This window comes from Abramis brama (genome assembly GCF_963993115.1).
Source record: "Abramis brama genome assembly, chromosome: 6".
Classification (NCBI taxonomy): domain Eukaryota; kingdom Metazoa; phylum Chordata; class Actinopteri; order Cypriniformes; family Leuciscidae; genus Abramis; species Abramis brama.
Window position 1 is genome coordinate 31,430,910 of NC_139968.1, and position 19,345 is coordinate 31,450,254.

General features: G+C 36.5%; 2 protein-coding genes across 3 annotated transcripts in view; both read right to left on the reverse strand.

Annotated features, from left to right (window-relative positions):
- The window catches only part of LOC311085769 (elastase-1-like), a 262,685-nt gene that overhangs the window by 56,371 nt on the left and 186,969 nt on the right, over positions 1-19,345 (reverse strand). The window lies entirely within an intron of this gene.
- LOC311085748 (uncharacterized protein) overlaps positions 1-19,345 on the reverse strand; it is a 61,689-nt gene that overhangs the window by 6,369 nt on the left and 35,975 nt on the right. For both annotated transcript variants that reach the window (XM_084118353.1, XM_084118354.1), the window contains exons 4-6: positions 17,220-17,336; positions 14,843-15,139; positions 5,032-5,340 (exon numbers count right to left, since the gene is read on the reverse strand). In XM_084118353.1, coding sequence (XP_083974479.1) covers positions 5,032-5,340; positions 14,843-15,139; positions 17,220-17,336 — 723 coding nt within the window. The remainder of the gene's footprint in view (positions 1-5,031; positions 5,341-14,842; positions 15,140-17,219; positions 17,337-19,345) is intronic.

Below are 19,345 nucleotides of genomic sequence, written 5' to 3' on the forward strand. Positions count from 1 at the left end.
CTATTTACATCTATGGCGAGTCACGCAGGCACTGGGCTACTCCACAGCGGTGTCGACCCGAAACAGTCTAAAATAGTCTGAATATAAACACTTCTTATAGGTGGACCGTAGTGATTCAGGATGAGACAAAAAGTTTTCCAGTTTGGAAAATAGATTCATGATTTACTTGCTCATTATATATATTTTGTCCCTGAGTTCAATATGTGCAAAACCCCTTTTTCCTGAGCATGTTATTGGCCAAGGCTTTCCGTCCCAATATTAACCGCTTCTCATCTATTACAAACCTCTACAATACACAGTAGATGGCATCATAAAGCCTGTTTTTTTTTCACAGATGATTAAAATTGGGGTTTAAACCATTTTGCCCAAATAGAAAAAAAAAAAAAAAAAAAAAAATCAGGTAGCCTACAGTGACAAGGCTACCTTGAAGTGTCGAGTCAGACGTCACGCGTCATTCATGTGATTTTTGATAAAGGCTATAGCATTTTTATAGCTTATTGTTGGGGTTATTATTGTGTTTTATCTTTTATAATTTTAATAGGCCAATTACACAGCACTGGTATACTAGACATGGTCACCAACTCGATCACGTCAACTGGTAAGAGACTGTTTCTGTAGATCCTGTAAATAGAACAATAGAATTGAACAAAAAAATAGCCTCTCTGTATTCCGAAATTATACAACTATCTGCAAACACAAGAACTATTAGGCTATAAACACAAAACAACCTACCTTAATATAGTATGTCGTTTGTTTGTTTGTTTGTTTATTTATTTAGGCCTTTTATTGTTTATTCAATTTTCGTAACAGCAGGATAATTAACCATGATAATCCGTGTTTCGTTTGTCACATGCTATTGTTTGGGTTTTCAGCATATTTTTATTCCAAATGTTCAGCAGATATTAGTTAGCCTATTGCACATTTAATTTATTTAGCCTATTGTTTAATTGCAGTTACGAAGGTTTTATTAGTGTAACAGGACTTATTTATCATTCATAATGCAAACAGTCCTGGCTCCGCACATCAGATGAAATTGTAATTTTTATTGTGGTAGTTCTGTAACATATGGAGGACGAAACTAGCCTGGTTCTACCAGACTCTCGTACATTTCATTTGTACAGAGAGTCTGGCCTCTCTCCGTTGAGAAACGTTTACTTCCTTGTAGGCAGGTTCTCTGTTAAAGTTCAAAACTATTGGATCTGCCCAGAGTCACTCAGGATCTGCCATAGCCAATCGCTAACGTGTGGTCGTGACGTATGTCATGCGCCGAAACCGGCCGGAAACAACAAGTCCGAATGATCAGAGGATTATGGCCGTTTCTCAATATGTGTTCTTGTCTGTACTTGCGTTCCTGTGGACTTGTGAAACGTCATCAGTCGCTGCCCAAGTACCGTCCCAATACACAAGTTTGCATTTTGGCAAGAACGGTTAAAAATCCCGGAAGTGTTCTTGACACGCCCATTTTACCGAGGATGGGTTGGTAACTTGTGTGAACTTGACGGCAGAAATATCCCAGCATTCATTTCGGCATTCGAGGAACGAGAGGTCAATACAGCAAGTCGTTTTTCTACAATTTTGTACGCTATTTCATCACTAAATTCACTTCTGAGAACATTTGATGCGAGAAATCAACTGTGTAGATTTCAAATATTGGCATTTTTCGAAAATTTATGGCGAACCGAAAATGCGCTTAAACATTTTCGGAAGTGACAATCTCCAGCGTAGGTAGCTATTGTTATGAATATACATTACATTGTAGTGTACAGTAGAGTAATCCCTTGAGCTGAGGGTAGGCTTAGGCGATAATGCCTGCTGTTATCGTCAATAATTCTCGTTATGTTTGGGTACTGCAGACGGCATCTGTGCGGGGGTATTATTGTGCAATACCAGCAAGAACACATCGTCTCAAACTGTCAGCAGCGTTCTGTGTGCTCTTCACCTTGTGAGTTCATTCTTCCAAGAACAACTAGCAAGAGCGTTCTCCCCAAGAACACAAGTCCGTTCTTTGCATTCTTGGTTTTGAGAAACACCCTATGTTTAGAATAAGATGTCTGTCAACGAGAGCTGCTGGTTTTGTTCATCGAATTTAAGAGTTCAAGGAACAATTGTAAATTCTGAATGTATATTTGACACTAAGGACAGTGAATTCAGTCAACTGTCGAAGCGGGGTCTAATCATTAACAATACGCTGCTGCGGTCGTTTCGGATCTGCCCAAGCGGCAACCTCCCCGTCTCTCTCTTGAAACCAACACGGAAGTGAGTTAAACTGCAATTCATTGACTGGCCGCTTGAGGCTGGCTGCAGAAGTGAGTCAAATCTGTATCTCTCCCATGTTAAAATGACCAACTTTACAGCAGAAAAAAACATGTTTACAGCCTGGATCTCTCCGTGGCTTTGGTCTATACAGCTAATTTTGCCCTTCATAACAACTGTGAGGGGGGTGAATTTTTTTATAACTCATCCGTTTAGTTGATTAATATTTAAAGTTCTGCATAATTAAGGGTGTGTCCACTTTTGAGTGACAGGTGGATTCCCGCTGATGTCAATGCTAGCCGTTCGTCTGCTGTTAGCCGCGTCACTTCACCTCAGCAAATTTTAGCTGCTGAACTTGCCATCTCTGCAGTGTTTGTGCTTTTTTCGGGATTATTTCATACAATTTAATACACCCATTACTTCGCCAACGTTTTAGGATTCCGTCGTTGTCGTCGAGTATCGTTCGAGAGAACAACCAGTGCTGTATTTCAGTTGTTTTCCTCTGTGAACATGCACTAATGGATGTCTGACAATTTCGTTGGTTTTTGGAGTTTTCAGATTTAAAAACGTCTATAGATATAAAGGCTCGGTCGTTCTGCTCTCACGGAACAGATAGATTATTATGCTTAACGTTATGTTATGTACCGTCAGATGAAATCCTGCAGGTGTCGGTGCTTTCTCCGTCCATGCTATAAATGCACATCCTTGAATGAGCGCGGATTTCTAGCGCATTTACTTGAACTTCATAGGCAATATATCTATGGTTTAACCCATTTGAGAGGTGGCCAAAATCAGAATTTTAAATGGACTGAATAAGCTCTCTACGAACTTGACGAGCAATACCGCGCTGACGGACCATAGACTATAAAAAAAGAGTGACTGACATGTATGCACATAAATCACTGTCACACACACTCTCAAGAGTAATATTTGGTTACTGCATAATAAATTTTCAACTAGCAGAATAGTACAGAATCACGATACACAGTCTCACTTGTAGCCATATCTTTTAATAATATTTCGAAGGGCAAAAACAGGAACTTTTAATTGGCTTTACATCATCAACTGTCACTTTAGCGCGAGGCCCTGTGCAGTCACAGACTTGGTACTTTCCATAGGGTAGCTACTTTCAGCAGCATATAGCATTACCTCCCAAGCCTGAGCTAACTCGATCACGTTGAGCGGTGAGCCGTGATTTCAGATAGCCAGACTCCTCCAGCTTCACCCACGCCCCGCCTCTTTGCCCATTTTCTGTTATCCGAGAGTGACGCAAAGTGATGCGAGGCCAAGATGGCGACGGCCGACTCCGCCCACTTAAGGCTTCAAAAATGCTCTTCAGAGACCTACGGGTGACGTCACGGACACTACGTCCATATTTTTTTTTACAGTCTATGGATCTGCTGCAAATGCTGTACAGTGATCACCAGGCTATTGCGGGATACGGAAACAACTTTTCTGCCTCCTTGGTCCTCCATTAGTGCAACAAGAGGAGAGACGACAACAACTATCGGCTTTGCATCCCTATCGTTCGCCTTAGCTAACTCATTCACCACTAGCACTAGAACTGCCATGGCGGTCATTTTGACAGTTTTGAATTTTATATCTTCAATAACTGTTGAAAAAATAAATACAATCCTGTTGGTACCTGACTTTTCCTAAAAGTGTCTGTATTTTCATTTTTCATATAAATTACACTAAGGCAAAAAAAACAAATGAACATATTTACCTATTTCGGCCATAAACGGTCATTGACCGCACTGAATTTCAAGGTATTATTATATACCAATATACACAACAATAAAATGTGTTAAAAAATACACTAAACATATTCAACAACAAATCATTTAAATGTAATGATATTCAGAACTGAACAAGAATGAAAAAAATAACTATAAACAAGCCAAAATGAAATACTTTATAAGCGAAAGTGAAAGTAAGCGGCGTTAGGATCACGTAACAATTAGAATCAAATTGTTTCAACATTTGCGATATTTGGATGCTAAACTATTCTTTATCATAGGCTTTGAACTTCACTCACGTTCCAATATCGACAGAAAAAAATCTTACATCGCGGGCGCGATCTAACAGTGGAAACATGAAAACATAGGCTAGTCCGTCATTTTGTTCAGGGCATCTAGTCAAGTCAAATATTATTATCTACAAACTACAACATTATGGCCACCAACAAAACTTAGCAAACATTGTTCTTGCTCCGGCTTTAACTTCTGTATATTCGGCAGTTTTGCAACAACGGACCGAATAGCTTTTCTCACGTCTTTCTCCGCTGCCATTACTGAACTCCAACTCAAACTGACGCACTACATCAACGTCATCGTTCTCAGCCACTCTCTCTGTTCGCTGATTGGTCCTACAAAAAATTGGTTTCTGGAAACCCAAGAATATACAGCAGTCCCAGACGTAGTACTGAAGGAAAATGAAATTGAGCGGAAGTGCGTAGGAGGGCGGAGCCAGGCTAGGTATAGGTATAAATACGCAAATGAATTAATGAATTAATAAAGTCCACAAAATTACATTGAAAACAATAATAAAGAATGAATAAGTGTGTGGAATGTGCTGGAAACACCCTTGCAGCAAACGCAGACGTCACGTTCAGGCAGACGAACGAGTGATGTGGCAGACGCAGATTTCACATACTTTGTGAGGACATAAGCTCCCCAATAAAGATAAGGACAACCTGAAATAAGCTCTTCACAACTACATCATCTACATTAAAATATTAAATTAAAAGAATAAAGATGTTAAATGTAAACTACTCACCATAGACAGAAACATTGAACATCTTGTGTTTGATTTTACTGTCTTGGCTGATCTTTAGTTCATAAAGTCCAGTGTCTGTTTCTCTGGTGTTCATGATGGTCAGAGATCCAGTCTTCTTGTCCAGCTTCAGTCTGTCCAGGAATCTCTCATCAAGACCAGTGTCATATATAAAAACTCTCCCTCCTCTGATTTCAGCTATGAGAGACCCTTTATCTCCAGATCTCCACTCTATGAGATCATCTCTGTGTAGTTCAGTAACATCAGTGTTTAGAGTGACATCCTCTCCCTCCATCACTGACACTGTCTTCACTTCATGTCACAGAAGCACATAGAAACAGAGAAATGAGGAGAATATATGTGAGTTTGCAGATGAACATGTCAGAAACACTGAGGATATACTGTGTGATTCTTCACATGTGCTCATAACATCTACTGTAATAATCAGTTCTTCACGCAGATGCCTTTTTAAACTAAATTATGAATAACAATTCACAATAAGGTTACATGTGTTAATTTTAGTTACTGCCATAGTTAGTGTAAATAAACAGTTCTTCCCAGTGCATTTATTAATCTTTTAATAAATTTAACAAATTATAATATCAAATTTTTCAAATTATACATTTTTAATATTAGTTCAGATAGCCGTAAATGGCAAATCCCCCCAAAAAAGAAAACTGATTTTCAACAGTAAGGTTGACAAGAAAAGAACCAAACCTTATACAATTGTTCATTTAGGTCTATAGTTCAATACTATAACAGTTACAGTGGTGGCCAAAATTGATGGCACCCCTGATAAATATGATAAAAAATGGCTGTAAAAAATAAATCTGCATTGTTTATCCTTTTGATCTTTCCTTCAAAAAAAAAAAAAAAAAAATCTAACCTTTCATTGAAGTAAAAGAACTGAAAGAGGGGGGTAAATCACATTATGAAATAAATGTTTTTCTCCAAAACACGCTGGCCATAATTGTTGGCACCCCTAGATTTTTTTATGAGAAAAATATCTCTGAAGTATATTCCCATTAATATTTACATTTTTAAGCACACCAGGGTGACTAGGAACATGAAATTGTCCAGCTATTTTTATGATGGCGCAAGGAGATGAACCCAAATGCAGACAGAATGCGCTTATACACGGTTTATTGATACAACTAGACAGCATAAACAGGAAAACAAAACCCACAATGGGGCAAAACAGGACAGGATAGACTATTTGGACTGACAAGACTAGACTATAAGACTCAAAAACTAACAGCGAAGACAGGATCAAACTCTTCTTTCAAGACAAGACTTTCAACAGGTTACTCACAGATTGTTTCACACAATGAACCAGCACAGGACAGCAAACACAAGGGGATTAAATAGGGAGAAACTAATGAGGGAAACAGGTGACAAGGGTAAAGCAACAATGACTAAACGAGGATAACAAGGGGACGGGGCAAGAGAACGAGACAACACAAGCACATGGCCCAAACAAATGGCCATGTGCTTGTACACAAAACATGGGTCTGTCATGATCCTGCCTCAAGAATTAATGAATGACAAGGACTAGATGGCAGAATCATGACAGCTATGACTTCTTGTTTCACAGGAGTTTAACTATGAGGAAACACAAAGGCCAAATTCCCTTGCTCATCCATCACAATGAGTAAAACCAAAGAATAAAGTTCTGATGTGAGGCAAAAGATTGTTGAGCTTCACAAAATAGAGAGTGGCTGTAAAGAAAATATCTAAAGAATTAAAAATCCCCATGTTGACCATCAGGGCAATAATTAAGAAGTTCTAATCAACTGATGTGTTGTATAGATGTGTGTCTATATTGAATTAATGGGCGGTGAGGATGAGAGTTTGAGTGGCCAAAGACTCTCCAAGGATCACAGATGGAGAATTGCAGAGATTACTTGAGTCTTGGGGGTCAGAAAGCCTAAAAAATATTTATCAAACAACCCCTACATCCCCATATGTTGTTTGGGAGGGTTTCAAGAAAAATCCTCCTCGCTTCTCCAAAAATAATCTCCAGCATATTCAGTTGTCAGACACGACTGGATCTTTTAAAATCTTAAAAAAAGGGCTTTTTGGCAGCAAAACCAGCAGATGTGTTTGGTGCAAACAGGGATGAAGAGTCCCCAATGCCTACGGTTAAATATACTGCTGGATCTTATATGTTGTGGGCCTATTTATTTGCTGGAGGTCCTGGACATCTTGTTCAGAAACATGGTATTATGGATTCTAGCAAATACCAACAGATAAAAAATCAAATACTGACGGCCTCTGCTAGAAATCTTATAATGGGCCGTGGTTGGATCTTCCATCAGGACAACGATCCAAAACAAACATCAAAATCAACACAAAAATGGGTAACTGAGCACAAAATGATGCTTCTGCCATGACCGTCCCAGTCCCCTAAACTGAACCATATAGAAAATGAGTGGGCTGAACTGAACAGAAGAAGCACCAACATGAACTTGTGAATCTGAAGGATCTGGAGAGATTCTGTATGGAGGAATGGTCTCTGATCTCTTGTCAGGTGTTCTCCAAACTCATCAGGCATTATAGGAGAAAACTCAGAGCTGTTATCTTGGCAAAAGGAGTTTGCAGAAAGTATTTAATAACGGTGCCAACAATTATGGCCAGCGTGTTTTGGAGAAAAACATTTATTTTATAATGTGATTTACCCCCCTCTTTCAGTTCTTTTACTTCAATGAAAGGTTAGATTTTTGTGAATTTTTTGAATGAAAGATCAAAAGGATAAACAATGCAGATTTATTTTTTACAGCCATTTTTTATCATATTTATCAGGGGTGCCATCAATTTTGACCATGACTGTATTTAACATTGTAATAATATTTCTCAGTGTTACTATTTTTGATCAAATAAATGCAGCCTTGGTGATAAAAGACTTCTTTCAAAAACATAAAAAAAGGAAACAAACAAACAAATATATATATTGAAAAGACATGTTTTATCTATTGTTTATTGTACACTCTTAAAAGGAATGGTTCTATTTAGAACCAGAAATGGTTCTATCACCCGCTTCATATATGGAACTCCAAAATGGTTCTATATAGAACCACTTTAATGGGTTCCATAAAAAGAACCCCAAATGGTTCTTTGAATCCAAGTTAGATGGTTCTATATAGAACCATGTAAGGGTTCTGTATTATTAAAGGAGTTAATTATTATTTAATAAGAAAATATAACCAATCAAGAAAATTCTAAAAGTTTAAATTTACTAAATTGATTATACAAAAATATTAGTGTCATATTTAAAATTGCACCTCTATACCATGTATTAGACAGCAAATTTAACATTTACATTTAAGATGTTTAATTACATTTAACCATTTAGTTTTTCATTTAGCATTTTCACTTTGCAATAAACATACATAAGCTTGTTTATATATACAGTACTTAACTTTTACATATATCTCTGAAATGAGGAAAAACACATCATTTTTGATATTTGACAATGCAGATAAAAATCAATACATGAACAATTAAAACATCTATTAAATAGGACTACAATTTACACAAGTTGACTGTACATTTTCAGTACAGGTATTGGTGTTCTTGTGTCATGCTCGTGTAAGTTTAAGCATATATTTTTGAATAAAAGTCATTGTGTGCTTAATGTCAACCGGGTATTGCACATTGAAAAGAAAATAGACTGCAAACAGGCATTCCACAGCCTGTGTCATGTCAATGTCTGTCTCTCTTATGATGTTCACATTGTCCATTATAATGCTGACACTTTCAGCCTTGAGGGGATCAGGAGAGCCGGTAAACAGTAGGATGTGGTGTAGGACCTTTGGGTTCCTGTAAAAACAAACGAAGGAAGAGAGTGAGTAAATTATAGGGTAAATACTATATGGGGGGGATACTATATGGTGTTGTTACCTTCTGTGGTTTCCTCTGCTGGTCCAATGAGATTGGCGTAGAGTTTTTTTTTTTACCTCCTTCTTTTGCACTCCTGATGATGTGTGGGGCCATTTCATTCAGATATGTTTCCATATTCTTCACCAACGTTCATGCAGCATCTTAAAAACAAAACATTTGTTTACTTCAGGTGCTTATTTCCAAATTACACACTTTCAGCCAAACAAGTTCCATGGTCAGCATGAACTGGAGGTTGCAACTGACTGCTATATAGTGATGTTTTTCCGAGACAGAATGTTCAATAAGAAAAATAGTGGGTGTGGCAAAGTAATCAAAATGACTACAGGCATTGAATTTGATTGAAACATCAATCTTAAAAACTGATGTATCAGTTAAGGAAAACTTAACCAAATACCACCTGTGAACAAGCAGAATCTTTATATGCATGGTTCTCATCTACATTTTGCACTCTGAAATAATTGTCAAAATGTGTTTCATGTTAATACAAATTTAATCTGCCTTCGACATCAGATTTATTGAACTGAACTTGCCTCTTGTTTTTGACCCTCAGAATCTGTTTGTCCAGCACACTTCCTTTTAATCCCATACTTCTTCATATGCAGGATGATCGATGAGCTAACCAAGGGAATCCTTTCTTTTTAAAATGTGTTTCTAAGACATTCCAACAAGGTATCCTTGTAAACACATTTATACTTTCTTTTGAAAAAAATTGTTTCTGTGTGAGATTTTTTTAATGAGCAATGATCTCAATATTTTCACAATATTAAAAGAACTGCAAAATGTTCATACATAACCAGAGGAGCTGCCATCCTTCAAACATGGAAAGTGGGTGATCAAACTCCCCAGAACTTCTCCATACGTTTTATGATTTGGGTACCTAAGAAACATAATCAAATATATTATTTCAGTACCCAGCAACCACCAAGTTTAACGTAAAATACATTTAACTGTTATAAAATACAATGAAATACAATACTGTACCAGGTCTGCTTAGTGATGCTGTCAAACAACACTTCAGTAATGCACAGATGTGAGACTTGTCTCTGAATACTCTTTTGCATCAATGAGTTATCCATCAATGAGTTATCAACCATGGTAATCTGGGGATAAAAGAAAACAGAACATAAATAACACTTCACAAACCAACTAACGTTATGCATTAAACACACCTAAACATTTATGGCTTTAGAACATTTGAATGCTAAATTTAACCATGTGCTATCATCACTTTAATCCAGCGGCATACGTCACAGTAAACATAGACGAACACTGCAACTGTGCACAGTTTTAATGCAGACCGGCCGGAAGTTTTGAATTGTAGCACTGACTGTAGCAGTGTCTTTCCTGTTGAGTTTAGCTCCAACCCTGATAAAACACACCTGAACAAGCTAATCAAGATCTTCGTTTGTTCTGGGTTGGAGCAAACTTAAAAACTGCACGAAAGTAACTGTTAGAGCTCGCAGGCCAAAGTTAAGAACTAACGTTAACAGTTACACCTGTTAACATAGGCCTGGGAAAAATACTCGCCGCTAACTGAGTATGTGTGAAACTGCGACACACATTCACATATCATACACCTCCGTCTTCCACCCGGTTCGCTTTAATTTGAATCAGCGCCGTTTATTTGAACAACGAGCGCGCGCTTCATTTAAATTAAAATTCACGCTTCTGACTCGAAGCTCGTCTCCTTATAACACAGCTATCTTATTGTAGTTGACAATTTCATTAACATTAACAAGGAAATAAATGGATACTGTATCTTAATTAACTTAAAAACCGGAGCAAACTCAATTTAACAGGGCTTTCTGAACCGACGGCTGGCGAAGACCACAACAGCAGTGCTTTTACTGAGGTAAATTTAGATTATAGTATCAGTATTTATCACAAGGACTACTCTAACCAATATAAATATGAACTCCAATACTAAATATTTCAATAAAATAATTTTAAAAATGTAAAAACTTAACTTACCTGAGTGCATGAGCGGGCAGAAAAATGGCGGACTCCTCAGTTTGAAAAATTAACTGTCACTTGTCTCTCGACTCGAGGTTCATCTTCGCCAATCCACCAATAGGAATTCAAGGATGATGCAACGCATATACGTCACCAGGGGGCATTTTTACGATTATTTGACTATTATCAGAGAATGTCTAATATGGCGAGAAGTTTCACTCTCAGTACACTTCCGGCTTCTGAACTGGTTGCAGTTCCTCTCTGATTCCATATGAGGGCGCTCACAGGACGAGTGCAGAATGAATGGAGGTCTATGGCGCTATACCAATAAAAATCCACTTTTCTCAGGATATAATTTTTTGTCTAGTAATTTGAATGTTGTATTCGAAAGGAGATGCAAATAAATTACACATTGCTGGGTGTTAGACTTTTTTTGAGTCACTTATTTGCTTTAAAAAGTATTTTAAAGTGTCAATGACGTCATATACATGTACGACCAGAGATACTGCTTAACGGCAATCCTTCACTCACTCTGTTGCGTTCGCGCTCTGCACTTTCTTTTCACTCGAGGCATCGACAACACAGCTGACACAGGTAAACACACTTGCTGGAAGAGTTTTTGTTTTGTTTGTTTCTGGTCCCGCTGCGGATGACACGATGCCATCAAGCGGTATCTCTGGTCGTAATCAGTCCTTCGCTGACCAATCAGCGTTCATTAGCAGAATGCTAGCGTGTTATGGGCAACAACAACTCAACCTGTAAGAAATCGAAAGGACATAAGTACTTGTTCATTCAACTTTCGACCTAAAACCCATGTTGAACTTGCAAAATCTACAATCAGATTTAAGATTTATCAACGGCAATCGGGTGAAAGAGACACATTTAGCCGTCTAGCCCCATTGACTCCCATTCATTTTGCACTCATGGCGATCGCCCCCAGTGGAACTCTGGTGGTACTACAACCAAAATTCGGTACAATAGAGCTTAATAGGGAGTGGGCAGGCTCTCCGTAGACGGGCTCTGCTATTATTATACGATTATAGAGAGCCTAAGTCCCGCCCCTCCGCTTCCGGCTCATGGGACCTTATTTCGGAAAAAATATGTATGGAAGTCAATGGCGAGAGATAACTTATCTTTTTATTCCGTCTGAACTGTGCCCTGAACTACACATATGATGTTTGTCAATTTAAAAGGTAATTATGAAAGTCAAGAAAGTCACAGTTTGTCATAAAACAGAAGAGTAACGTTTAGTTTTATGTGAAAATCGCTCAATGAACTACATCTCTCGTCTCGCACTATGTACATCACAAGATCCGTTGCTCGTATGTGTGTATTCTGGCTCAAAACACTCAGGCATGACGGCGTAACGTTACGATTATAATGTAAGACTATAGAAAAAATGTCAGACGTTAGCTTCAGTAAAGTTAGCTTCATTCATTGAGAGAAAAGGTATGACGTCGCATGTGCGCCTTCTGGGTTTGTAGTCTCTGTAATTACGTATTTTCACAGTCTTATACCTCAGCAGTTTTACATCAAGCTGCGACTTTCTTGACTTTAAAATGCATCTTTTAAATTGACAAACATCATATGTGTAAATCAGGGCACAATTCAAACGAGATCAAAATATTTGTTGTCTCTCGCCATTGACTACCATACAATATTTTTCCGAAATAAGGTCCCATGGTGGTCGACCGGAAGGGGAGGGACTTAGGCTCTCTATTAGATTAAAACCATCACAATGTGGTATACAAAATAAAGAAAACACCTGGTTAGTTTATTTTTTTTCTTCCAAAATGATTTGTAAAAAAGGTAAACTATAATGTATTAGGACATATAAATTTCATGCTAATGTACAGCTCAAACCACATTGACTAGATATTAATATTTGTTGACTCTTGTTTTTGACTACAGCAGTCATTCTCATGGGTCTTGACTCAAAAAGCTTTGTGAATGTGTTGTGTAGGCCTATAATTATTGTGTAATCACTTTACACTTCCGTCATAAAACATGAATTATAGAACCATTTTAATTAAAAAGGTTCTTTGCTATGCAATGGTTCTACATAGAACCATTTTTTTGGTAAAAGGTTCTATTGGCCAAGTACTGAACCCCAGGGTTCTATATAGAACCCCGAGGAACCCTTTTTTTAATTGTATATACACTACTGTTAAACACTACTGTTACTGTTATTGATGCAAGATTTGTGTAATATTGTGATTTTTTTTTTTACAATTTAAAATCACGGTTTAATTTATAAACTGTATATTGTTAATTTAATTTTAAACTGTTAATTTACTCCTGTATTTTCAGCATCATTACTCCAGTCTTCAGTGTCACATGATCATTCTAATATGATGATTTGCTGCTCAAGAAACATTTCTGATTATTATTAATGTTGGAAAGAGTTGTGCTGCTATTTTTATTTAAACAGTGATGATTTTTTTCAGGATTCTTTTATGAATAGAAAGTTCAGAAGAACAGTTATTTCTCTATTGCTAAATATTCTCTGTTTTTGTTTAAGGGCTCGTATTTTGATGTGTACTGAATCACTTCACGCTTTCTCTTATAGTTTTTGTTTCAGTGGTGTCCGATCAGTCCTCCACTAGTTTCTAGTTTAATTGATCAGTATCCTGTGCTTAAATAGCCCTCTGATTCAGTCTGTTGTTGTCAGTCGTTATCTGTGGTATATTAATAAATCTGTCCCGTTTATGGTTTTTATCACTCACTTAGGATTGTCTGGTTTACCTTCATCTGGATTGTTTCAATAAATGCGATTAGATCTTTTCCTCTACTCCATTCATTCTCCACTCCAGAACCACACCGTGAAAATTAAAAATGTATTTACTGTCACTTTTGATTAATTTAATGCATCCTTGCTGAATACAAGTATTACATTTTTTTTTTTTTTAAATCAAACTTTTGAATGGTGGTGGTGGCTATAAAGAAACAACATGAGGATCAATGGTCAAATCTGTCACTTGCTAATCATAATTTGTTCAAAAAGTTAATAGATCAACAGTTGAGTGCATCTTTCAACCAATTGAATTTTCCTGTTGCTCAAACAGTAGAGCGTTGGCGCTTGCAACGCCAAGGTCATGGGTTCATTTCCCAAGGAAAGCAAGAACTGAGAATGTAAAAAATATGTACCTTGAAATGCAATGTAAGTCGCATTGGATAAAAGCGTCTGCCAAATACATTTGTAAATGTAGACCTTTTATTCACAACACTGATCAACGCACATCAATCTGAGTGTATCATGTTCAGATAAACAGAAGCTCAAACATGCGTGACACGCTAGAATCAATGATGTTTAGGTTTCATAATATTTGCACTTGCGTTTAATTTCAAACAGTTGAATATTAATTGAATTTGCTTAAATGTATAAAGAGATTAGTTATATTAATTTTGGTATTCAAAATAATATAAATATAACTAATATGAATGTTAGAATAGTATTTTACATAAAGCTATATTTGTCAACATTAATTAGGAAACTTGACCTAAGAATATTATATCATTTATTTATCAAGTTCAATAATCATTTAGAAATATGTTTATACATGTCTAGCATATTAACATTACTTAATGCATTAAACTAAATATGAAATATAAAGGCAACTCCAAGGAAGCAAGAAGACATAACATGGTTTATGCAGATTTACAGTAACTTGCAGTTTTTTTTTTTTTTTTAGTGTCAGAGATGATCTGCTTCTGAACATTAAATACACCAGAAAACCATCATAGTTCTTGTGTTCTGTCTCTTCAATCAATACTGTCTAGAAACTGTTGTGCTGTTTGTGTGATCAATGGAGTGTGTTAAAATGGTTTATTAAAAAAGACTGAAATGATCTGAGGAAACTGATGGGAAGCTGAATTACGCCGTTGAGCTGAATTACCTTTAGAAAAAACTGAAAGAATGAGGAAGAATGTGACCATTATTACATTGACTGGAACGACTCACCAATGACAGAAATGTAGAATTCTTCATACAAGGTCCTTATGCCTCTTCTGATCAGTATTTTATAGAGTCCAGAGTCTTCAGTTCTGGTGTCTGTAATAGTGAAAGATCCAGTCCTCTTGTCCACCTCTAGTCTGTCTTTGAATCTCCCATCCAGAATGATCACTTCAGTCCCTCCTTTGATTTGAGCTATGAGAGTGTCTTTATCTCCAGACGTCTTGATCAACTGTATCTGATCACCTTTGTTTATTTCAGTGACAGGTTTTAAAATGAGAGATTCTCCCTCCATCACGGTCTCCACTACATGTCACAGCAGAACAGAAATAGAGAAAAAGGAGATTATAAGTGAGTGAACTGAAGGACTGAGAGAATACTGTGTGATTCATTTCATGTGGATGACTTCTACTTGATCTGCAACAATTAGCAATAATGTTGCATGTGTTAAATTAATTGTTTAAAGGGATAGTTCACCTAAAAATTTAAATTCTGTCATTAATTACTCACCCTCATGCAATTCCAAACCCATAACACAAATGAAGATTACTTCAATAAAATATTTGAGTTTTCTGTCCCTCCATTGACAGTCTACGTAAATACCATTTTCAAGCCCCAGAAAGGTAGTAAAGACATCATTAAAGTTATCCATGTGACCCCAGTGGTTTAACCTCAACATGAAGAAAAAATAAAAAATAAAATAAAAAACACAACAATTTCACATTCACGCGCGTTCACGAGAGCATCACAACGCAAACATGTTGTGTTGACACGAGAACAGACTTTGTAGCATGAATACACATTACAGACGAATATCATATTGCTTCATAAAATTTAGGTTAAACCACTGGAGTCAACGTTTGCAATGCCATAAAGGTGGGAAAATTATGACAGAATTTATATTTTAGAATAAACTGTCCTTTTATAGGAATAAATAACACTAATTTGCTTGGTTTTCAGTTCTGAGTTTCTGATTAATATTCTATGGCCAGGTTTCACAGACAGGGTTTAGATTAAGCCAGGATTAGGCCTTAGTTCAATTAGGTTAAGTAGCTTTTAGAAATGCACCTAAGAAAAAAAACATTACTGGTGTGCAATCTTGAGATAAAACCATGGCACTGATATACAAGATACCTCAGTGCAAGTTGCTTTCAGTTAAACCCACTCAAACATGCATTTTAGTCTGGGACTAGACTTAAAAAATTGTTTGTGAAATCTGGGGAAAGATGTTTATATGAATAAGGTGAATGAAGCCACACACAATGACACAAACACAAATACAGCTGTGAGGCGGCTATGAAGATATCAGGCAGTCCAGATAAAACTCAAAATGACAGAAAAAGGACAGCAGGCCAGTTTCTGATACATTTCCCAACCTTAATATCAGAACAACAAAAGTACATAAATAAATGTAGGGCTGAGCGAATATGGGTAGAACTCTGTCTGCCCTAGTACTTCAGAAAACCCTTTAAAAGTAGACGTGAATTAAGCATGGCTCAGTGGCCTTGATCATCACAGTATGCTAATGCACTAGGCAAGGGTTTCATCAATATGCTGATTGAGGACTGTTGGGACACTTCAGGCACAGAATGGTTCTGTCGGGAGAGACAGAGTCGTTTGCACCTCAATGACACGTCTGTACCATTCGCTTCACAGGACATATGCTTTAAACTACATACTGTTTATTTACTAGTGTGTTCTAACATGTAACTATGTCTCTTACTACATGAAAGGCTTTTACAACCTCTTCTGCACAGCATTGCATTATTTGTTACAACTAAGTTTTCTATACAGTATGTTGTTCCATTCTACCGCCTATTTAAACGTGTAACGTAATAAATAATTTTGCCTGCTTTAAAGGCTTTAAGAATCTTTCCTTTTACACTGAAATGTTGAAAGCTAAAGTGATTATAACTTTCGTTATCTAACCGTTCAGGTTAAATCCTACACTTTCCTATCAGTTCTAAGTGAGACCTTTACCTTTAAAGAATAAGAGGTTAAAGAATAACAACTTTTATGGAGTCTGATTAATCATTTTGGAGTCAGATATATAACTGAATTATGCACGTCATCCTTCATCCGTCAACTGCTTTTTGTTTCTGATTGTTGGTTCAAAATAACAGCGTAAGCTTCCAGCCTTTCACAAACAGACAATCAAAAACTGATCTTAAATTCACCATTTTAAACAGACAGAGATTCAGTAATTAGTTTGTTAATGTAATTCAGCTCATTACTGGACAATCACACACTTCATTAATTATTACACCAAATCAATCACAAGTAGAGCTGGTAAAAAGTATAAATATTGACTGTTAAAAATAATATATTTCAACTCTACTGTACTACAATAAACAATTTTTTTTTTTTCTACTGATGTAATACTTACACGTTTGATTTTTTCGTTGAGGGGTCTTGAGGAGATAAACACAAAAAGCTGCAACAGCAAACACCAGCAGCAGCAGAACAACAACAATCCCTGCTACAACACCTGAAGACAGGGGTTCTGTAATGATAAAGACAGACATTAGTGTGAGTGTGTCTGATCTATAACACACACTATAAACATCAGCACTATATAACCTGACTAAAGATCTGATACTGTAATGATAAAGACAGACATTAGTGTGAATGTGTCTGATCTATAATGTAAGGCCCGCTATATTGGTCCAATTGCCGGTTCACCAATACACGGGGAAGGTATCACGTGTTCTGTCCTCACTCATGCAAAGTATTGGTTGGTTAAATTTATAATACATTGATCATATGTATTTACTCGTTAATTCATCTGACTCCATAAATGAAAGGTTTTAATAATATCTGTGCCTCACTAAAAGTGAGCGAATGTTTGACTATTCATTTACCCATTAAATGAACAATGTCAAAATCAGTTAGGATAATCATGTAACAATTTAATATGTCAGATATCAGAGATCAATTCCACAATCAATTCAAATATCCAGAACATAGTTATACATTGATTACACCAAATAATCTTACCCAGCTTGTGAGAGAGAGAGAGAGAGAGAGAGAGAGAGAGAGAGAGAGAGAGAGAGAGAGAGAGAGAGAGAGAGAGAGAGATTTAACACATATTTATTAACTACACAACCTCAAACAAACAAAAAAAACACTAGGCTACATTGACAAGAAATCACATTGAGTAAGACCTACTCAAATTCTTCAACAAAGTGCAAGGTGTCATTTTCAATCCAGCACAACATTCTTTGCACGCTCCAAACCTCTTCAAAGTTTTCCATTTTTCTCATATGAGAATAAAAAATAAAATCATGTTTTATTCTTGCTTTTATGAGCCCCATAAACAACAATTCAACATTTTTACTACTACCAGCAATTTCATATTTCCTACTAATATAAACTGCCATTTTGGCTTGACCCAAGATAAAATTTAACAACCGTCCTTTCTTCATTTTTCCTTTACAATATTTAAAACCAAAAATAAACACAATCATTGTAAATATTTCATTAACATTAGTAAATAAAACCTCCAATAAACCAAATAAAGGTCTTAGTCTCTCACAATGCATAAAACAATGAAATATGGTTTCTCTTTCACCACAAAAAGGACAACTATCTTGCACATTTGGATTCAACAATGAGATAAAAGCATTTATAGCAACAATTCCATGTAAAATTCTCCATTGAAGATCACCCACATTTTTAGTCAATGGTGGTTTGTAACAAGAGCCCCAACAAGGTTTGACATCAAAATCAACACTTAAATGATCTCTCCATGGGGAATCCATACGTTTTAATTTCTCTTGATTTATCACCTTCACACAAACTTTATACAAACTCTTTCCCCCAATTGTATCAAACATTATGTCTCTCAAATTCTCTGGGGTCATTACAACATTTTCATTTTCTATTACACTTTTAGATATCACCATACAAGGAAAATTATCCGTTTTATGAGGAAGAGCTTGACTTGACAAAAAGTTCCAGTCTTCTTCACTCAAATTTTCTCGGCACTTCTTTAATAAGAAATAGACTGTCCTTGTTGATTTCATTTCAAGTCTCTGTGCGAGTGCATCAGCATTGTCCAACGCGATACCAGCAACTCCTATTAAGTCTTTCATTTTAACAATTTTGGCTTTTGTTAAAATTGGCATCAACCACAAAGTTGTATTTCCACATAAATCGAGTCGAGCACCATTAATCAATGGCTCTTTCAAAAACCAATACAGAGACTGATATGACAATGATCTTTTGACCTGTACCATACACCATGCTTTTCTTAAGCTTTCATAAAAGGAAGAAATAAATTTCAGATTAAAACTCCTACAATCTGTCCAAAAGATATTTCGTCTAAAACCCCACCCTCCAACCTTACTTAAAAGGCAACAGGCTGGTCCAAACCATGAGACACTAGGACTGTATAAAAACTTTTGAACAAACTGTAGCCTAAAGGCTACTTTCCTGCTTACAAGGTCAACAACCCCTTGACCACCTTCTTCCTTTGGAAGGTACAGAACATTCCGTGGTAACCAGTATAAT